This window comes from Cnephaeus nilssonii, assembly GCF_951640355.1.
Source record: "Cnephaeus nilssonii genome assembly, chromosome: 12".
Lineage (NCBI taxonomy): Eukaryota > Metazoa > Chordata > Mammalia > Chiroptera > Vespertilionidae > Cnephaeus > Cnephaeus nilssonii.
Window position 1 is genome coordinate 27,931,951 of NC_137083.1, and position 23,676 is coordinate 27,955,626.

The 23,676-nt window shown below is 36.2% G+C and overlaps 1 protein-coding gene across 5 annotated transcripts in view; it reads right to left on the bottom strand.

The window, feature by feature from the left end:
• Positions 1–23,676, bottom strand: part of AKAP9 (A-kinase anchoring protein 9) — a 128,016-nt gene that overhangs the window by 57,686 nt on the left and 46,654 nt on the right. For 3 of the 5 annotated variants that reach the window (XM_079785751.1, XM_079785748.1, XM_079785749.1), the window contains exons 9-17: positions 22,931–23,144; positions 22,178–22,376; positions 17,074–17,170; positions 15,178–15,273; positions 7,976–8,332; positions 5,979–6,203; positions 4,806–4,946; positions 4,224–4,327; positions 1,397–1,602 (exon numbers count right to left, since the gene is read on the bottom strand). In XM_079785751.1, coding sequence (XP_079641877.1) covers positions 1,397–1,602; positions 4,224–4,327; positions 4,806–4,946; positions 5,979–6,203; positions 7,976–8,332; positions 15,178–15,273; positions 17,074–17,170; positions 22,178–22,376; positions 22,931–23,144 — 1,639 coding nt within the window. The remainder of the gene's footprint in view (positions 1–1,396; positions 1,603–4,223; positions 4,328–4,805; positions 4,947–5,978; positions 6,204–7,975; positions 8,333–15,177; positions 15,274–17,073; positions 17,171–22,177; positions 22,377–22,930; positions 23,145–23,676) is intronic. The other 2 variants (XM_079785750.1, XM_079785752.1) reach the window with 2 other exon arrangements.

Genomic DNA, 23,676 nt, shown 5'->3' on the forward strand with positions numbered 1-23,676 from the left:
GTCTTTTAATAAATATTCTTTCCTGAGCATTTCAGCAACCACTTTGAAAAAGGTCTAAGAGAACTGCTATCAAAGAAAACACAGAGTATTTTTGTACTCTACAGAACATTCCTCAGAGTGTGTCTTTTGAATATGGTTTAGTTTAGGTCTTAGCAGAATAGCAAATCCCCCCTCCCAGGTGATTAAGTAAAAGTCGTTTATAAAATAATTTTCAAAAAATGCATAATTTGATAAACACTCTTACAATGAAACCAAGAAAATACTACCTAATTCTTTTATATATATCGTTTCATTTGAAGAAATAAAATAGCCCTTGATTGAGAGCTTAAAGTTAGTTTGAAAAATACTTCTAACAACATTTGAAAAGAATGAATTTGAAAGCAGTTTTAAAACACAGTATTATTTCAGGTCTTATTTTACTAAAAGCAGTTTTTAAAATTATCTTTGACTTTGACTGAGGTGTTTTATATTAATTTTACTTAAAGTTCCAAACCAAGTTTTTTTCTGCACTTAGAAACATGCAACTGGCCAACTTGTAATTAGGCAAACCTTCTGTTAGTGGCATGGATAATTTCCTTCTCACAGGAAACTTAAACAGAACACTCTCAAAAACTGCATAAACTGGCATTTTTAGAATGTCAGCCTCTAACTGGGGAGAAATGGTTAGTTGTGGCATGGTAGTGAAGCATGGGCTTGATCTTCTGATCTGAGACTCTATTCCTCTCCATCTGACAAAAACTTTCTCCCCTTCTAATTTCCGGACTCCCTCTATAGTAAGAAACATGGAATAAAAAAGTAGGAGAGACTGGAGGTCAGCAATATGAAAGTAAGAAGTTCAAAGAAGAGCCTGGCCCACACAGCTGAAAAAAGGTAGGAAGGCAGCTATGTATGTCATGTCAGGACCTAATTTCTGGATCCACATACATTCTGCCATATTTCACACCACTTTTCCAAAAGGAAGAAATGGTGTAACAGAGGATTGTTCAAAGATAAATTCAAACCTTGGATTTCTTATAAAGAGTTTCTTCTAATCATACCAGTATGTTGTTTGTTTCTTAAAAGCTCTTTATTTCTTATCTTTCCTTCATTTATAGGGATATTGCCCAAACCTCCTGGTTACTGGTAAAAGTCCTGAGTGGTGATGTAAAATTTTTCTTTTATTAGTGGTGAAATTAAACAGTCTCTGATTTATGTAGCACAGTAGTAACCCTGAGTATATATAATGACAACTCTAAGACACCACTTGTAAATGCTATACAATAATGGTGTTTTGAGAACTGTGGCTCTAAAGCATTTGTGTTGGAAAACCACTTTATTTTCAATACATAGCAAAATGCCTTGAACTCTAAGATTTATTGAAGATGATAACAGTTTGTACAGAATATAAAGCTAGTACCTCCTGTATGTTCCTCATGAACACACGACTTTATAGGTGCCTCTGCTTCTGACCTCCAAATCAGGTTGGCAGGTGACTGGCCTTTACTAGATCTATCCAGAATGCCAAGGACATGGCGGCCAATTGTTTCTTCCACAGCCGCTGTTGTCTTTACAACTTCTAGGAGGATCTTCAGAAGTCTGTTATTAGCTTTCTGGAGTGCATACCTGTAGAGATAAAGAAACATTTGTTAAAATGTTAAATCTTCTAAAAATCAAACACTTTGCTTATGTCCCCAAAAAAGTGAACTACAAAATATCTGACTTGAAAAATAAAGTATCACAAGATCTTATCTATTAAAATAATATGCAATAGCACCTACAATGAAGTGCTTTTTAAAAATATTCTTTTATACATTTAAAAATTTCTAGATTAAAAAAAAATTGAGATGCAAAAGTTAAGTTTTAAAAAGTGTGGTAGTACCCAACCCAAGTATATGTAAGTTATGAGATGGTAATACCATTCATGGTTATTCATATATGTTTTACATTTAATTTCTTTGTGCCAAAGAATACATTTTAAAATGTAATTTTAAAGCTCCACTAGAAAAAAATGTGTATTTATATATCTTATTGGTGATGATCTAGTTGGTTAAATTGGCATAGATCTATTTTTAAAATGGTCTACTGTGAAATTTCACTATCTATTAATACCAGAGGGAATATTATAGGCCATTATACCTACTCCAGAGAGAAAAATTTCTCAAGTTACCCATACCACCCTCATTTCAACCAGTAGAAGAGACCTAGTTTCAGCCAAATGATATTAATGTGTTTCTCTTTTTTAAAAACTCTTATTTTTTTTAAAAAAATCAGAAAATACTGCTAACCATCCACCAAAATATCTCAGCCCTCAGAGATATCAATATTAACATTTTAATGCCTATCCTTCTAGACTTTCCCCCAATCTCTCCCATACATATATTTTAAATGGAACAATCCTAGGCAAACTACTTTGGTAAGCTTTCTATTTTGCTTAACATTAACATCTTTCCATGTCAAGAAATATAATTCCATAAATGATGATTCAGAAGATGTTCTGATTAATCTTCTGAATAATTAAACAATTCTTGAGTCTTAACAGCTTAATTCAACAAAGGTACTACAGGGGCAAACTTTATATTTCATACATGTAGACAAAATAAGAGACTTTCATGGAAAAGATCCTCTGCTTTAACACAGCTTTCTCTCTCTGTTTCATACCGAATGACCACCAATAATCAGGTTAAAGGATATCTGTTTTCACAGGCACATGACATAACTATTTTAAGACAAGGTAATAAATGCATAATTTTTCCTTTAGTATTTGTCAAGTGAACAGGCAGATCTATTTTTGCACCTAGATCAAGTTCTCTGCTTACATAAGCAAGGATATTAAAAATAAAACTAAATAATTTAGTTAGTAGAGTAAGTCAAGGGTTTTATTTCTTTAACTTTTCCTGAAATTTTGTTCAAGCCCAAATACCCCAAGACTAAAATATTTTGAAAACATTTCTATATGAGAAATAATTAAAATTAATATGATGGCAAAAAGAAATGAATATGAATACTAATTTATCAGCACTCACCACAAAAAAATCCTAATAACTAAACACTGCATAATTTAAAAAATATACCTAATTGAGATAAAAACACTTTATCTCAATTACAAAATAAACATTTATTGTATAATTATAAAATAAACATCTTGTTTATTTTATATTGCCATGGTAATTCTAATTTTCATACACTGTCTTTCTTGTTTGAGTTCCATACTGACTGTGTTCCATACTGATGATCCAATGGGGAAGCCAAAATCTTAGGGGCCAAATTCCTCCATGCAAGCTGAGGAAGGAGGTTAGGAGGACACAGAGGGTTGACAATCACAGAAATTAGAAAAGGAGGAAATTAAGTTAGTAGATATTAGTTTTAATTTAAAATTAAAGAAATTGTTTTCATTTGAATAAAACAAATTTTAAAATATTGTGCTTAAAATCCTTAATATTAATTGGGATAACTATTCTCATTTATATATTACATTTTTGTACTAACTTCTACAAAATCAAAGTAAGGAAAAGTTTTGTTAACATCAGATCATTAATTTGTTCCTCTGTAAAACTGGGATATGGATTAAAAATTCTCATGTGGCCCAGCCAATGTGGATCAGTAGTTGAGCGTCGCCCTATGAAACAGGAGGTCAGGGTTCCATTCCCCGTCAGGGCATATGCCTGGGTTGCAAGGCTCGATCCCCAGTAGGAGGTGTGTAGGAGGCAGCCAACCAATGATTCTCTCTCATCATTGATATTTCTATCTTCTCTCCCTTTCCCTTCCTCTCTGAAATCAATAAAAAAAATATATTTTTAAAAAGTTCTCATCTGTTATGCATGAAAGCTACATGTGGACTATCACACTTAATGTTTTTTCTCATCACGAACACACCAGGAAGTAGCTTATACTGAATTCATGTCCATCCAGTGAAGGAATAAAACCACAAATACAATTTTGTTTTTTAGTATAAAAATGCCTTATGAGCAAAATAAAATTAATCCAGAAATGTTCAACAACAAATGATGCTGTAATATTTACTGAGTTAAGTATCTCATCAGTATCTGTTAAAAATTACTTTACATACAAAAAAAATTAAATGCTTGTCTATTTAAATGACCAAAAACTGTTACTCTTTACATACAAAATATATGTACAAATAAAAGAAATACACAAGATAAAAATAAGGACAAATACAATTTATAACACTGAAACAACTATTTTAATTCATTTTTGTGTTAAAAAAAAATACACATTCTGTATACCTTTCATTGGACAGAACAGCAGGAGGCACATCTTCAAGTTTTCTGTCCAATTCCTTTTCATTAAAGGTCTGTTCCTCAACTTCCCCTTGCTTTTCATTATCCTCCTGTGTAAGTTTGTGTAAAGGTAGAGAGGACAAGATAGAAAGAAAACCTGTCATCTTGGAAATAGCACGTAGTTCCTTTATACTGTTACAAAGTGAAACAGAAACCTTTACATGCAGAATAGATACTGTACAAAATAATATTTAACTATATTTTATCAAGAGATTAGCATTATCAAAAAAAGATAAGAGACTCTTTAGATGAAAAAATTTCAGTAGGTTCAAGCTAATGCATGCTATAGTGCAACAATAAAGTTGGTTAGGCTGCTCGGTGAGACGACAGTTGCTCCTAGCAATGTTAGATTCAAATTACTTACATAGAATGTAAGGCATCTTAACTCCACCTATCTTACATGTCAGCCATCACAAATATTTTAAGTGCAATGCCAATAAAGGACACATTTCACAACAACAACAAAGACAAACAAATCCTACTGCATTGTTGATCCATTGCTCCTAGATGGGTCAAAGTCCATACTACCTGTGTTTGCGTACTGCTGTTGCGCAGCTCACAACACAGCTTCTCTCTTCCAGCTAGAGACAGCTGCTTTAGTGCTTCCAGCTCCTCTAAAAGCACCCTCTCTCTCTCTGAAACCAGGTTTTCATTATCTATTGAGGATCTCTAAATAAGAAAAAAGGTCATGAGAGAATATTGTTTGCGACAGAAAATAAAGGCAGAAATATTAAGCAAGTTTGTTTTAACCCCCTGGGACCAAGAGACCTTAGTTCTACCTATGATTCATATCCCATGATAAGGGGTTAAAAGCATTTATAAAGTTCAATGCAAAATTTGAAAGAACAAAAAAACAAAGCTAATTAAGCCTAAATATTTAGGAATTTATGCAACTAAAATATTTTATTTTATATGCCAATTTTGCATTGAAAATTCAGAAGTTTAAATTTACAAAATGCAATGAAGAAAAGCAAAATTAATTTTTCCAAATGATTTGTCAACTCCCAATTTTCTGGTGTTCTATATTTGAAAGAACATAGTAAGAGTTATTTTTTATTTCTCCTAATAGCTAAGTTCCCCAAATTGAATGTTTTAATAAGAACTTTTATATAAATAGTTCTTGCTTTTCTGCAATGATTTTGAGAGTATATCATATACAGCAATTGATAAGAATCCAGCTCCCAAATACCAAGGAGTATGTAAATTTAGCCAAGAAAGGGATAAGAACGTTATGTAAATTTGCATTTCTCAAATCAAGAAGAGATGTTTCCCTGGACAAAGATCCAGAAACATACCACTTCAGATTTCTATTCATGATTTAAAAGGCAGATTAAGGACAGATAAAGATAAACCTTGGAGATGTTAATTGGTGACTCACAAAACTATAAATAAATATGGGAAAACTGAATATTAACAGCACCTCAGCACAAAAAATTTGGAATGATTAAAAAAACAACAACCTTGCAGCCCCTTTTCCGGTGCCTGCAAAGAAAGGTAAATGAAATGGTAGGGACACAATGCACTCCAACAATGAGTTGGATTTCCCTAATAAGACCTAAGGCTGTTGTGCTGATGGAGTCTATTCCTGACATTAAATATTTGTATTTATTCACATTTTGGCAATAATTTTGACTTTTTAAACAAAGTCTATATAAATAACACTATTTTTATCAGGGAGAAAAGGACTCTTAAGTCCCATACCTGGGCTAACTGTCTATTCAGTCTCTTAATCTCTTCTTGTAGCTGCTCCTGGTCTTCTCGCTGTCTCTCCATCTGGCGCATGTGCGCCTGCCTTAGCAGTTCTGTTGCCTGTTGATGTTCTTGGTATTGTCGTACAAGTTCCTGCCTCATATCTTCCAACTGTTCTTCATTTAACATTAGCTGTCTAGAAGCATCCATGCTCGATACCAAAATCTCATCATGGATCTATAATAATTAAAAAAAATTCAATCATAACACATTTTGTAGAAATCTGTCAGCATCAATATTTTAAATATATATGAAAGCAATTCTATTAATCCCACAAAGCTTCTGACTTTTTATTGATTTTTTTTTTTTTTTTTTACAGAGAGAAAGGAAGAGGGATAGAGAGTTAGAAACATCGATCAGCTGCCTCCTGCACACCTCCTACTGAGGATGTGCCTGCAACCAAGGTACATGCCCTTGACCGGAATTGAACCTGGGACCCTTCAGTCCGCAGGCCAATGTTCTAGCCATTGAGCCAAACCAGTCAGGGCCTGACATTTTAATATACTTATTATAAACTAGAGGCCCGGTGCACAAAATTTGTGCATGGGTAGGGTCCCTAGGCCTGGCAGGGAATCAGGGCCGATCAGGTTCCCCACCTCCCCGCCTCCTCCTTCCTTCGCCACCCACAGGCTGCCACCACGCGGTTCCTCCCGCCTTCTCCTTCCCTCGCTCCTTCAGCACCCCGCCGCCACTGCTGGTTGCCTATCATGTTCTGCGCCACACCCTGGTGGTCAGCGCACATCACAGTGAGTGATCGAACTCCTGTTCTCCCGGTTGAACTCCCAAGGGACATTTTTCATATTAGCTTTTTATATATATAGATACTTAAAAAATATATTTTTCTTAGTTATAATTCTTAATCAACGTGAAGTTAGTTTATCACTATACATGTTACACATTCACCAAAAGTAAAATAGTTATTTATCAGTTAATTTAGATGTAATCTAATTCTATGGGAGAATAAAGATACTCAAGATTTCTTCCATACTTAATGAAGCTAAAACTCCATTATTCCTTTGACATTTTATAATGGGGAAATAATATAAATGTAATACTTATATTTTAAAATTAAATTTATAAAATATAAGAAATTTTACCTATTTAATTTATATTATACAGTGGTCATCACAATACTATAGGGAGCTGCTTGATAAGAAACAATCTCCAATAAATTTTATTTGGAAATAAGTTTTATATTCCACTTTCTTATACTCATAAGAAGTCAACTCCTTAATGGGTTTCTACAAGTACTTCAATTTCTGAAGAGCTACTACTTAAATGATCATTCTGATTTTTCTGCCTTGAATAGTTGCTGGTAAATTAAAGAAATTTTCATGAATACCTCAGGAGTTTTGCACTACAGAAAGAGTGGGCAATTTTATTTAAATATGCCACTAACAAGATATAACCTATCCTGAACATTAATCAAAAATTTGAATTTAAATAATTTTAAGAGGTAAAATTTATTCTGTTAATGGCACAAATAGTTGAGATATAGACACAGAATTGATCCTCCATTAATGAATAGTAAATAAAAAGAATCAGTATATACAGACTAGAGTGCTTTAAATTGTTTTCTTAAATTGGTAGCTATTTTCTTGTGATAGTATCATATTAAATTAAGTAATATTAAATTTATTAATTCATATTGTCAAATTATACTTAATCTTGAACTGCCTAAAACAAAATTAATATAGGTATAACTTAAGATTTTACCATGCACAATGTGTTAAGACAAATAAGGATACTATGAACCAGACTTGTTTTATTTAATAATAATATTAAGTCATTTACTCATATACCTTAGAAGTAATAAAACACTTTCGTGTGAATCCTAAGACTGGATTTCATACTTTCCTTTTCCATTAAGCGACATCACTGCTAATATTTGTATAGTGAAGAAAGTCACAGTTTTATATAAGTTTTTATATTCAAGGAGGCATACTTACAGATTCTCTGGCTAGAAATGTTTTATCTTTGGAGAACAGTTCTTCTGAAATAGTCAGTTCATGGTCCTTTGATTCAAGTATGTCATCAAGATTATCACTGTTTGATAACAGAACTTCCTTCCCATCTTCTCCTAACTCCTTACTAAGTGGTTTAAATTCTTCTTTACATTTCATGTCCATTGTCTCAAAAGTCTGAAAACCAAGCTGACCCTGAAGTAATTTCGTTTCATTTAAATAATGTTGTTCTTGTTGACAAAGAGCATGTGTTTCTTTCGATGATGAAGTATTTTCTTTTTCTCCAGATATTCTAGATAGTTCAGTTTGTTGAGCAAATGCTACACTCATTGACACAATGACCTAAAGAATAAAGTAAACAAAAAAGGATTATATTTCTAAATACCAGCAGAAATTAAAAAGCAGGTACCATTTAAAATTACATGACTCTGGTGAGGGGGGGAGGGAGTTTAGGGAGAGAAGGATTGAGGAAAAAAGAAAAAAAACGAGAACTCATGGCATGGACAACAGTGTGGTGATTGCAGGGTGTGGAGGCTGTGGGTGGAGGTGGAAGAGAGCATAGAGGGAATAAATGGTGGTGGAAAAAATAAAATAAAAAATAGATTAAAAGATAATAAAAAAATGAAAGAAAAAATACATGAATTAGAAAAAAGCCTGACCTCATAAAAGAAATCCTATGATAAAGTGATATGGAGATAAAGGATTTTCTAGTTTACAATGAATCTAATGTAAAAGTATTTTTTATACTCCCTGCCTTTTTAAATTAAAAAAAAAAGTTTTTAAGTTCTTACAATGACAGCAATAAATGTTCAGTACAGAAATTAGAAAAAAGAAAATAAAAGCCCATATGTTTATCTCTTCCAAGACAAATCACTAACACTTTAGTAATACTTTTCTGACTCTCTTTCATTATCAATATGGATATGAATAGATATAGATATGCATTTTCCTTATAAAAATGTCAAATTCTAATATTGTATCTGAGTTTATAGCTTGACTATAGTAAATATATTTTCAAGTTAAAATACACTATATAATTTTTAATGGGTTTAAAGTTTCAGATTATACAGATATATTATAAATTTATTCAATTTTCTATGTTGGACATTTAGACTAATTTCAGTCTTACACGATTTTAAACACCACTGTGACAAAAATCTTTGTTCATATCCTGTCTTATTTCCTTACAATAAATTCCAAGAATGAAATACTTGGTTTATACTATTGTGTAATTTCCACTCCAACTATGATCCTAAATCCCTCCTTATTTTGTGTCCCATCCAGCATAGGTACTTAGAAATTCTGACCAGCAGCCTTGGCTCTGACAAATCCAAGCCTCTGAGAACCAACTGCACCAATAACTTTATTTCAAGGGACACTCCACAGAGAATCTGCATTGGGGGAAGCCTGGTTGCCAGTCTGAGATAAAGCATGCCTGGACTTTGAAACCCATCTAAAAGGGACCGACCTCAGAACAAAAGCTATACACAAACTGAAAGCGAAGTAATAGAAAAAAATATTCCAAAAAAGCAGAAACAAACAAACAAACAAAAGGTGGGGTAGCAATACTTACATCAGACAAAACAGACTTCAAACAAAGACCATAATACGAGACAAAGAAGGACAACATGTAAAATTAAAGGAATTGATCAAACAAGAGAATATAACCCTTGTAGACATATGTGCACTCAATATATAAAGAAAATCTTGGTGGGCATTAAGATAGAGATTGACAACAATACAGTCATTTTGAGAGATTTTAACACCCCACTGACATCAATGGATAGTTCTTACTGACAGAAAATCAACAAGGCATACTGGACCAGATTGATGTTTGATATTTACAGAACATTTCATCCCAAAGCAGCAGAATATACATTCAGAAAGAAGAACAAAGTTGGAAAAATCATGCTACCTAATATCAAACTACACTACAAGGCCACAGTAATCAAAACAGCATGTACTGGCATAAAAACAGACATATAGATCAATGATACAGAATAGAGATTTCAGAAATAAACCCATGCCTTTATGCTCAATTACTATTTGATAAAGAAGGTAAGAACATACAGTGGAGTAAAGACAGTCTCTTCAATAAACAGTTTTGGGAAAATTGGACAGATACATACAAAAAAGTGAAACTAGACCATCAAATTACACAATACCCAAGAGTAAACTCAAAAGGGATTAGAGATTTAAATTTAAGTAGCAAAATTCAAAAATCCTAGAAGAAAATATAGACAGTAAAACCTCAGACATTTCTTAGCAATATTTTTGCCAATATATTTCCTCAGGCAAGGGAAAAATAAATGAAACTACATTAATGTAAAAAGCTTCTGCACAGCACAAGAAACGATCAACAAACTGAAAAGGTAACCCACTGAATCGGAGAACATATTTGAAAATGATACATATGATAAAGGATTAACTTCCAAAATATGTAAACAACTTGACACCAAGTAAACAATCCAATTTAAAAAAGGGGCAAAGGATCTGAATAGACACTTCTCCAAAGAGGACATGCAGATGGCCAAGAGAGATATGCAAAGATGTTCAACGTCTGCCCTAACCGGTTTGGCTCAGTGGCTAGAGCATCAGCCTGCGGACTGAGGGTCCCAGTTTCGATTCCGGTCAAGGGCATGTAACTTGGTTGCGGGCACATCCCCAATTGGGGGTGTGCAGGAGGCAGCTGATGGATGTTTCTCTTTCATCGATGTTTCTAACTCTATCCCTCTCCCTTCCTCTCTGTAAAAAATCAATAAAAATATATTTGGAAAAAAAAATGTTCAATGTCACTAATCATCAGAGAGACACAAATTAAAACCACAATGAGATATCACCTCACACCTGTCACAATGGCTATCATCTATAAAACAACAAACAACAAGTGCTGGCAAAGATGTGGAGAAAAGGGGAACCTTCATGCACTGTTGGTGGGAATGCAGACCAGAGGCAGCTCCTGCGTTGAGTGTCTGCCCCCTGGTGGTCAGTGCTCATCATAACTACTGGTCGTTCCGCTATTTGGTCGATTTGCATATTAGGGTTTTATTATATAGGATAGACACATAGACACAACAACAGTATGGTGACAGCCAGAGAGCAGGGTGGGTGGGTAGAGGTTGAAGAGGGCCAAGGGGGGATAAATGGGGATGGAAAGAGACTTTGCTTTCTGTGATGGGCACACACTGTACTTACTATGCAGATGATGTTTTGTTGAGCTGTGCACTTTAACCTATATGGTTTTATTAACTAATGTCACCCCAATAGATTCAACATAAAAGAATTTATATGCCTGGAGTGTGACTACCCCCCTGATGTGCCCAGTTACTCTGTGAGGTTTCTTTCAGTAGAACTGTTTTTCATCCACTCTACTCATCCTTTCACAACATGCTATTGTTTTATTGTAAAATCAACCATTCTTTGGGACTTTTCTCAGGGCTTGCAATTTTGTAGTAGACAGGAATTTTCTATCTAAAGCAGGATGATGGTCTTGTTTTTAACAACAATAAACTAAACAAAAAGGTACTCTAAAAGGCCCATAGCAGTCATGTCAAGAGAAAGTCTTTCTTATCCATAATTTACTTCCATTCCTTAACCAAATGTACATGCTGTCATGGTCTTAGTGGTAATGGTGTGGCTTTCCTCCAAGCCTTGTTCCAACAGGCTCCTGAATGTGTCTCCAACAAGGTGTCCTCCCTGCCCCTCTGGGCTGTGGTTTCTCAAACCTCCTCTACTCCTACAGTCAGACAGGAGCAACCAGAGGAGACCTTCTTGGCCCAGTTCCTTTACAGCAGCCCCAGGTCACCACCCACTCCACTCTGGAACAGCCAGGAGAAATGCAGACAGGCAACAAAGCTCTGGACTCCTCTCGATTGGCAAGAACACTGGTAGATAAAGGTGAGCATCCTTTTGAGGCTCTATGTAGATATGCATGCTCACATCTCTAGGTGCATATTCATCCAGTTTTTCTTGGGAAACCAGCAAAGCATAGCAAAGGGACCTGGTGTTAGAGCCACAGGGCTTCATTTCAGCTCTTGTATTCATCTCATTCACCATGGAATCTTGAACATCCGACCTTCAGTTTCTTCATCTGTAAATTGTTGAAGACAATGCCTACATTGCTAGATTATTGGAAGAAGAGCTTAAAATAAAATAGGTGCTATGGCAGTATGTTTGATAAGGGAGGAGACTTGGAAGGAAATTAGCATATGCCCAGACTGTGTTGGAGATGGGCACAGCTCCAGCTTATGTTGTAGGATAATGCCAATTCTCAGTTTCCCTTGGATTCCAACAGTTGTCATTTTTATCAAGCTTTTTAAATTTTTATTACTAGAGGCCTGGTGCATGAAGTTCATGCATGGGGAGGGGGTGTCCCTCAGCCCAGCCTGTACACTCTCAAATCTGGGACCCCTTGAGGGATGTCTGACCGCCCGTTTAGGCCCGATCCCAGTGGGCGGTTGGACATCCCTCTCACAATCCAGGACTGCTGGCTCCCAACTGCCCTCCCCTGCAGGCCTGGTCCCGCCCCAACTGCCCTCCCCTGCAGGCCTTGTCCCCCCCCGCAACTGCTCTCCCCTGCAGGACTGCCCCCCCCAACTGCCCTACCCTGCAGGCCTGGCCCCCCACAACTGCCCTCCCTTGCTGACCTGGTTTCCCCCAACTGCCCTCCTCTGCCGGCCTTGCCACCCCTAACTGCCCTCCCTGCTTGCCTGATCGCCCACAACTGCCCTCCCCTGCAGGCCTGGTCCCCCCCCCCCCCCCAGCTGCCCTCCCCTGCAGGCCTGGGTCCCCTCCAACTGCCCTCCCTTGCTGGCCTGGTCACCCCCAACTGCCCTTCTCTGCTGGCTTGGTCACCCCTAACTTCCCACAACTGCCCTCCCCTGCAGGCCACCTTGTGGCAGCCATCTTTGACCACATGGGGGCGACCATCTTGTGTCTTGGTGTGATGGTCAATTTGCATATTTCTCTTTTATTAGATAGGATTATACCATCAACATACTCCCCTCTGATTTACCCCCATTAATGACTTAACCCCCTTCCCATGTCTCAGTATAGCGTATTTATAATTTCTTTCAGCTGTCTGTAAAAAGGTTCCACCTGTAACCTCTGCCCTGTTCCCAGCGCCATCTCAGGACTCAGCGGTTCCCAGCATCCCATCCCTGGGGTATGCTCAGGGGTTCATTTGTACCAGTTCCCTAAAGAGTAAGAAGCACATTCTGCTCCTGGCAGACTGAGTAGGCCTTTCTGGAGCACCACAGTGCTGGACAGAACAGGAATGTTTAGATTGCAAACATCCAACGTTGATCTTCACTCTCTATCCTTTATGGGAACAAATGCATGACTGCACCCCACTGGGTAGAGCCGTTTTCATTGCTCACTACAGACATGGTAGTCCTCCCTACTCTGGGGGTGCCATCCCTACCCTCAGTCCACAAATTTTATTCCAGATGTCCACCTTCATTCTTCCATCAAACCACCGTACACTTTGCCAGGTCAGCTCTCCTTGCTTGCTAATGCTTCTTTGAGCTTTCTTTGAAACAGCTGAGGGGTGGGGAGCCTATGGAGGAATGATGCTTTACAAATCAAAAAATAATAATGGAGTATATATTAGGATTTGTCATCTCTACAGGGCATGGAGCAACAGGAACTGGCTAGTGAATGACAACACTACCCTCTGGTGGCCAACCTAGGCTAGAATCCAAATAGTGCAGGCTCTCTGTTAGCAGGTAGCTTTGGGTTTCTATACAATGCAGAGTTTTCCCACTAATTCCATAGAAACCATAATCAAGCAGTGAAAAGAATTCCCCAGAAAGCATTTGGGCCAGAATGAAACAGAATAGAAAAGTCCCATATTTTAGCGTTTTGAATTTTTTTTTGTCCCCCAAAAATGAGCTGAATTTCTGAATAGTTCGGAGCTCACTAAAGAAGCTCAGACTAGCCCTGACCGGTTTGGTTCAGTGAATAGAGCGTTAGCCTGTGGACTCAAGGGTCCCAGGTTCAGTTCCGGTCAAGGGCATGTACCTTGGTTGCGGGCACATCCCCAGTAGGAGGTGTGCAGGAGGCAGCTGATTGATGTTTCTCTCTCATCGAAGTTTCTAACTCTCTATCCCTTTCCCTTCCTCTCTGTAAAAAAATCAATAAAATATATTTATATATATAAAAAAAGAAGCTCAGACTTTTAAGGGCACTCTATAATGTTGCTTTTAATAAACAGAATTTTAAGCCATTGCTATCTCTCTTACTAAGGGTTACTGTTAACTGAAAATACTTATGAAATTCTCTAAAAGGAATGAAAGTTTGTGCTTCTTTTGCATTAAGTAAAAAGCCAGGTAGAGAAAACCGATATTTTTCTAAAGAACTATATAATGAGAGCTATATAAAAGATGGTGCCTCACTTTTTAGTTTGATCTCCAGGAACTAAACATTCAATTCAGGTACAGAGGTGACTAAGTCCTGATGGCCCATATATTTCCTTGGGTCTTAACCTCTTCATTTAATTTATGTTTAACCTAATTCCCATGCATTTCCTGTATATCCTATCAATCCTCCCACCTTAAAATATATATACTCCACTGGGATTGTTATATTGTAACAGTGATATATTGTAATAAATAAGAAGACCAACTCAGAATTCAACTGTTGCAATATAAAAACCTGATCAGGTATATGAATTTTTAAAGAGAATACAAAGACAAAATAAATGGGATCATAATGGTAGGCTAGGTAATATACTTGGTATTCAAGAGTTTAAAAGAATGGTTCTGGGCATAGCAGCTAAGAGTATCTATAGTCATTAACATCACAGTAATGTCTCTGGGAAAAGGTAAGCAAAGGTAATATATAAAAGACCAACCACTTTTTTTTCTCATTTCCTACCACATTCCACACCTGTAAGGAAGGCCAAATTCCTACTATTCACAAGGTAACAAATTTATAAAAACTTGTTTTGGTTATTTTGAAAAGTTTCTGATTACTATTCCCCATCAAGAAAAGAATGCTTTTTCTCAAAGAAAACGTCACAGGATGTTCCACTTAAAGGCAATTGTGTATCTGAGAACTTAAAGACAAGCCATGTATGAAACTTATAACAAAAAAATAAAGTGTGTTACCATCAATAAAACCTACATGTTTTGAAGACTCAAGGGAGTATAAACCACAATAATCTTCTGGACAAACTATAAACTTACCTTAGCTACTTCTTCTTCTAATCGTTCTTGGTACTGTTTTTCCAACAACTTAACCATATTTGTTTCTTGTTCCACTCCAAATCCACCACCTGAAAACTAAATTAAAAAGTAAAATATGACATATTTATTTAAACTAATTATACACAACTTATTTATAAACTTCTACTCTCAAATATCTTCAAAAGATCAGTATTTCTTAGAAAACTTCTGAGAAGTTTTAATTAATAAATTTCAGTTTCACTCTTTTAATTAAAAACAATAATTCTAGTGAATAATTGTAATGTATACTTCTACTAAATAATTGTTCTTGCTACTGTGCACTTAACAAAGATGCAAAGTGAGAAAATATTTACATATTTATATTTAATAACATACAATTCTAGGGTGGGACAAAGATACTTCTTAAATATAATGAATAAGACGTGTTTAATTAATTTTAAGTAATGTTAACAGTGGCTAGCTTTGCTCATCCTATCTAATAAAAGAGTAATATGCAAATTGACCATCACTCCAACACACAAGATGGCTGCTCCCATGTGGTCAAAGACGGCTGCCCCCATGTGGATACAAGATGGTTGCCACAAGATGGCCTGCAGGGGAGGGCAGTTGGGAGGGACCAGGCCTGCAAGGGAGGGCAGTTGGGGGCGATCAAGCCTGCAGGGGAGGGCAGTTAGGGGTGACCAGGCCAGCAAAGGAGGGAAGTTAGGGGCAACCGGGCCTGCAGGGAAGGGCAGTTGGGGGGGACCAGGCCTGCAGGGGAGGGCAGTTAGGGGTGACCAGGCCTGCAGGGGAGGGTAGTTAGGGGCAATCAGGCTGGCAGGGGAGCAGTTAGGCATCAATCAGGCTGGCAGGGGAGTGGTTAGGGGGTGATCAGGCTGGCAGGCAGAAGCGATTAGGGGCAATCAGGAAGGCAGGCAGGCAAGCAGTACGGAGCCAGCAGTCCTGGATTGTGAGAGGGATGTCCGACTGCCCGTTTAGGCCCGATCCTACTGGGATCGGGCCTAAACGGGCAGTCGGACATCCCTCGAGGGGTCCCAGATTGGAGAGGGTGCAGGCTGGGCTGAGGGACACACACCCCCATGCACGAATTTCAGGCACCACTCCTCTAGTGAAATTATAAGCAAATTTCCTTCTTGGTACATATGAATAGTATCTAATTGTCTATAAATACAAATTATTTTTAAAAATAGAAAAAAACCATTCATTTTTTAATGTAAATGTATTCTCAGCATGAAAATATTTCTTTACTAAATATCTGAATGTCATACAAAGAGATACTCCAAATGGAATGAATGTGAAAAAATAAAAAAGGTAGCCAACATCTCTCCTTTGCATCCAGAATGAGAGAGAGCAAGAATCTTTATTTTCTGTGGGACTTAAGAACTAAAAATCTACTAATACCAGGGTTTTACTGTTATAATTCTCAAAAAAGTCACCATAAATGGGAAATAGACAGAACACTGAGGAGAGGCAGAAGGTGGTTTACCTACATGGCATATACTGGAAAAGATTAGGGCTTGTATATATAACATGGCCAGTGCTGAAGGAAGCCTCATCCACTGTCCCAACCTACCATCTTGGGTTCAGGAGATTCCTAAACCCTACTCTAGAGATGGTCTGGTCCAACTTCCCATGGCGATAAGAAAAGCTGTTGGCCAAGGCACTGAAACTAATTCGTTATGCGGCCCATATAATACAAAATAAAACAAGTTCTAAACTAGATCATATTCAGGGGGAAAAACCCCTCTATTCTTCTGGGTATTTTATATAGGTATTATCCTCACATTTATGATTCTTACTTCTTAGCAACTATTTATTGGATAATTATTAAACCACAGACATAGAAATGACAGTAAGAAAAAAATAAGTACACATTACAGTTTAAAGATATAATACCTCAGTTGTACCATCCATGTTCTGTTTTAGACAATTTTCAGTTTGCATGGTTTTCCGTACATCAGATTCAGTAATTACGACTGAATCAATGGAGAAGCTAAATATAAATAAAAGAGGGTGAAATAATTAGAGTTGTGAGTTTTACTGATAATCCAAATTTAAAGCATGCATGAATGTGTGTACTGGAGCAGGGGAAACAAAAATGATAGGTCAAGAGTTACAGATATTATATTTTAAACCATATTAGTTATTTATTTTCCATTTAAAAGTAAAATAACATAACTGAAAGAGTATTTTAACATCACCAATGAATTTCATGTCATTTTATTTTATTTTCTAAATATGTTTTTATTGATTTTTAGGGAGAGGAAGGTAGAGAGAGAGAAACTGACTGGCTGCCTTCTGCACACCCCCTACTGGAGATGGAGCCTACAACCCAAAAATGTGCCCTGACTAGGAATTGAACAGGTGAAGCCAAGGATCAGAATAGTGCATATAAGAAGCACTGTTTCCTAATTGCTTCTTATATGCACTATTCTGATCCTTGGCTTCAGTCTTTTGTACCTCTTGGTACATGGGTTGACACTTAACCACTGAGAAAGACTGGTCAGGATCATGTCATTTTCTAAAGTCTACTACAAATGTATGACACAAAGCTATTTATAGGTACAGATATTTTTAAAATGTTATCTACAACATTATTAAGTAAAAAAGTTTATAAGATCCCATTTCTATTAAAAATTATTTATATGCACACACATCCACACCAAAAAAGAAGTCTGGAAGAATGCACATGAAAAGTAACAATGATTACCTCTAGTGGAACTGGAAGCAGTGACAGTGAAGGGAAGATTCTTAATTTATACAGAGTCACTTCTGAAATGTTTTTATTTTTAATCTGTGTTACCTTTTGGTATTTTGTAAAAAAGTTCCTAGAATACTTAACTTAGGTCATAAAAATAAGGTGAGATTAATATTTAGGAACTGTGGGTAAAAAATTAAAGGGTAAAAATTAAACTTTTCTTTTTAGCTAATATTTCTCACTCCCATTTTCGTGTGCACCCATGCCGCCTTCTCCATTCCACCCTCCTCTTGCCCACCTCCTCCTTTCTTTCTCCCATTGCCTTCTTTCAGTTCGCCATCCCCAAAAGGCCAGATACAAGTTGTCATTGTCCCATTTCATACCTTACATAACTAATCCCCTACTGATAGACATTTGTTTGTTTCCAAATGTTCACTACTACAAATAATACTACAATACAGATCCTCATAAATATAATCTATGGATGTTTTTATATTATAAAATTGTAATTGTCAGGCTTAATATTTAAATTTTTTAATATAATTCCAGAGTATAAAATGTTATATTAATTTTGTTCCTGAAACAGTATCATTTAAGTATTTTCTCAAAACTTCAGCAACATGAAGTTCTAACAGTCTTAAAACTTTGTTAGAACACATGTGTCTTTATTTTTTAGATGACATGTCCTTCCAAGTGCTATCGGCCATGTAGGTTTCTTCTGCTATGAATCACCTATTCATGTTCTATATTCATAGTCTATGTTCATGTGAAACAAATGGAAAAACTTGTCTCCCTTGACTTTCTTTTCTGCCCTTTCCTGGTTCTCCTATCTTCCTCAACATTTTGTCTCTGTTTCCTAATTGCTTCTTATATGCACTATTCTGACCCTTGGTTTCAGTCTTTATTATTATTGTCATAGCCTAGAAAACCCTCCTGATTATTTATTGAGCCATTAAGATACAAACTCCAAAAAAGTGCTACTAAGTTACATTGACTTCATTCTGTAGTTTTATAGCCTTTGAAATTATTTATCCCAAATTTAAAAAAAAACTGGCTAACACCGAATTCACTGCTCCCCTCTTACAGTTAAGGTTCCATTCCCCACCAACCTGACTTATTTATTTATACTTATGCACCATTATTATCCATATTCTCGAAGCCCAAACAACAAAATCAACTTGGATTTTCTCCTCTGCTTTGCTCCCAACATTACTCCACCCCAATGCCTCATATCCATTCCTTGATTTCCTTTTCTCCTAAGGCCACTCCAATATTACAAAAATGTACAGGATGGACAGTGAAAAATACCACACAGAGATGGGTTTAAATTCTAGCACTTCGGCTGTATCACCATGTTTCATTCCCCAATCACTACTTTTAAAAAATTATTTTGTGAATAATTATTGTTTCAATGATTAGATAGAAGTCCCATGAGGGAAAGGGCAGCTTTATATACATCTAAAGCTTCTTCCATGCTATCTAGCCAAGGCTCTTCCCTCACAATCTTAAGAGTGGTTATTGTTATTATTATTATTATTGAGATGCTTAAATTATCTGCACCAAATAACAGAGGCAATAAAAAGTCAAATCAGAGGTGGTCAAATGCAGGTCTGTCTGCTCTTATGCCCATGGTCCTTCTAACCCCATACTATATCCCTAAGAGGCTTCTAGTATGACATAACCAATGTGTTAAATGAATGACTCAATTATTTCTCTTAAACTAGTTCATGTCTACCTTAGGAAAACACTACATTCTTTATTCAAAAAGTGTTATGGTTGTGTCCAAATGTATGATGGCAGTTACAAAAAATGACACTGTTAGTAAGAGTGAGCATGGTGGTCAATAAATGTCTCTTTGGCAATGGGGTGGGGAGGGAAGAAATGGTTTTAGTTGAAAGGTATTCTCTACATTTCCACTGAGTATAGAAACTCTGAGAGAGGGTGGCAAGCTGGCAAAAGTTCAAATGCAGGAACAGCAAAGTAAGCCTACATTTCAGAAAATTCCCCTTTTTTCATGCTTTGGAGAAAAAGCATCACTAATTAAAAGAAGGCTATTTGAAATATTAGCTGGTTATTAGAGAGTTTTTGCTATCTACCTATTTCCTTTCCAATCAGTGGTTTCCAAGTGGTAATCCATGAACTGCCTGCATCAGAATTACCTGGTTACAAATACAAGTGTCCAGGTTCCATCTCAAAGCTATTGAGTCTGTAATTTTAAGAATTAAAAAATAATATTGTTTCAGTAATATAAAATTCAAAATTTAACTTAAATTTCTGATGCATGATTAAGTTTGGGGACACCTGATTTCAAATAAAATGGAAGCTTTAAAAGGCTGTGCCAATGCTGGGTAAACAATTCCAAAACCTACATACAGACCCTGGATCAAAGGAGAAGCATACTGCTTCCAAGGAACTGTGGACATTCACTATTTTGTCTAAAAAAAAAATTGTCTTGAGATTAGTGTCTATAAAGACATCAGTCCAAGGACAGCAGAGCCAAGCAGTTAGATGAAATACTTGAGGACTTTACAGAGCTAGTTATACACTATAGTATACTTCCCAAATAAAGTATTATTAACTGTTTATTCATTTAACAAATATTTATTGAACACCTACTGTGCATAGGGAATTGTTATAAGGTTTGGGATATATCAGTGATGTAAATAGACAAAAACCTCCACCTTTCTAACACTTCACAGGAGACAGTCAATAAGCAAAACAAACTACCCTCAAAATACACACACACTCTCTCTTGTTTTTAACTTTATATATACAATAAATAATATTAAGTAATATGGAAAAATGAAGCAGAAAACTAGGACACAGGTTCTAAGGGATGATTTTAACCTAAACGGTGCTCAGATTTGTTCTCATGGAAACATGACATTTGAATAAAGACCCCACGGAGATGAGTGTGTTGCGCATGCAAGCATCTGGAGAAAGATCCCTTAGGTAAAAGGAACCCTTGCAGGACATTTGGTCCTGTTCAAAATGTCCACTGAAATGTTTGGTTCCCATGAAAAGGTCCTCGAAATTTGGTCCTATCAGAAACAACTATGAATATATTTGGTCCATGTCAAATGGACCTTGATATTGGATCCTGTTAAAAACATCCATGGTTAGAAAATGTCCCTGGGTTCAAATGGCCCATAATGTTTATTTATATTCTTGGTTTACAAGATTAATACACAAAAAATACTATCATGTTTTATTGGTTGAATAATTACGTGGTGACTGTATTGCCAATAATGACCCTTCTCACCTCAGTAGTCTAGCTGGTAATGGCACAGAGGTTAGGTAGATGCGTTGGTGTTTGAATCTTGCCCAAGAGGGGGATTTAAATATCAAAGACCTTTTGGTATGGACCAAATGTCTCCATGTACATTTTAACAGGATCAAATGTCCACTAATCGGAGGAACAGAAATGAGAAGTCCCTAAAGCAGGAGTATATCCACGATTTGACGATCTCAAGTAGACTAGCTTGAGAACAGTAAATGACAGGCAAGTCAGTTGGAGATAAAGTCAGAGAGTTAATAGGGACTCATCATGTAGGCCCCCATAATAGCAGTGTAAGAACCTAAGAGCACTGGAATAACCTCATCTGTCTTAAATTTTAAAAGCAAAGTTCTGGAACTGTGTTGAGTTCAGACTCTGGGGAAGAGTTCAGGTAGAAGCTGGGAGATAGGTTGCTGCCACAATCCAGGTGAGACATGACGATGGCAGCGACCAGAGGAGTGGTGAGAAGTGGTACAGTTTGGATGTATTTTGGAGGTACAGGTAACAGCATTTATTGATAAGTGAAAGTGAGGTCTGAGAGAAGAGGAGTCACCATAGATGGAGATGCTGTGGAAGAAGCATATTTTGAGGGGAGGACCAGAGTTTTATTTTGGACATGGTGAATCTGAACATTAGACAATCAAGTGGGGAAAGTCCAGCCATGACTGAAATGATCGTATCTTAGAGTCTTCATGTATTCCTCACATCAAAGTAGTAAAGACTAGGCATACAATAAACAACAAGTACATTCACACTGCCTTATTTAATCCAGCAGATTAATAACAACCATCACCTTTATAAAATATAGGTGTAAGTAAAATTCCTATAATAAAATGTCTGGTTTACATTAACATTACTTTACACATTTTAAGATTACTACCTCCTGTTCTTATTTCTTGATACTACTACATCCCATCTCTTTCAAATAACTTTACTTAAGTTACTTTTCCCCCCTTAAAACAACCATCCTATGAGTGTTACTAAGCTACAAATACTATTAAATGAAATTATAAGTAGATGGATACCTTGGCTGAACTGTGGACTCACTAATAGCTTGAAGCCTTTTCTGCAAACAATGGATCTCTGCCTCATAGTTTTCTTCAGTTTCTTTCAACTGTTGCTGCAAAGAGAATATGAGTTTTTCTAATTCTTGGACTTGTCTTTCAAGTTGTTTAATTTGTTCAATATGTTGCAGGGTCGATAACTTGCTTTCATGACTGGCATCTAAGATAAACATAAGGAAAGACATTTAATACAAATTTCTTAGTGAAATACCACAATCACTTTTCTGTGTGTGCAGAGAATATTTATATATAAAGCTATTCCTGATCAAGCTCCTGCTAATAATTTGGGCTTTATCCCCCACTACTTTTTCACACACCTTGCACTCTCAATTCTCCAATTTGGATGCGGTATGTCACACCTGTAGGTTTAAATCTCAGGAGCCTGCCCTAAAATTCCAACCTCCCTACTCCTGCCCACTGCCTGACCTTACTCATCCTCCAAGGAAGTACTAGACTTTTCCTCTTTCCTACCATTCTTTCTATTCATTCTATTATAGAAACTGTCCTACTGTTTTCTAACAGTTTATATTGCTTTCCCACTGGATTTGACTTCCTTTGGGAACATATTTCAGTGATTTTAGATTTCATAAGCACTTGATAAACAAATGAATCCAAGACTGAGATATACAATTACCTTCCTCTATGGGCTCTAAGACAAGAACAGAATCACATATTTACTTCATAGTACTTACAATTTTGTCAAAAACCATTTACCTGTTTCCTGTGTTTTTATATTCTGTATCTCTAACTGGTGAATTTTCTGAAGTTCCTTGATTTTTTCCTCTTGAGCAAAAATAAGTTCCTCTTTAAGATTGCAAAGAGCTTTATCTTTTTCATTTTCCATGTATGCACGAACCTGATCCACATGAGTCGAATAAACCAGAGAGAGGCATATACGTTGAGCTTCCATTTGTAGCCTTAAATCATTCTTAAAAGTGAGTGTATATACATTAGAAAATTTTAAAATGACAAATCAAATAATTTAACTTCTGTTTTCTTGCATATACTGACCACAAAATGGAAAACACATGAAATTACAGTTTAAAAATTCATGTAAGAAAAGTGAAGTCTAATTTTTTTCTCATTTTTCATTCTGCTGCATTGATCTACTTATCTTTTTCAAGGAAAGTGCCATAATGCTTTCATTAGCTCAAGTTTATAATAAATTCTGATATTTGGTATAGCCAGTATGGCATCATCTTTTATTTTTATTTAAAAATATTTTAAATGTAAAGAAATACAAAAAAATTGTAATAAACATCTATGTATTCATACCCCATATTAACAAATACTAATATTTTGTCTTTTTAAAACAGATTTCTCTTCCCTACACATTTTTTTTGGTTTAAAACAAAAATATAAATAAAATTTAATCTACCATATTCCCATTCCTCCTTCCCCAGAGACAATCATTATCACATTAGTTACAAGTCCAGTCCACTACTTATACTGTCACTTCT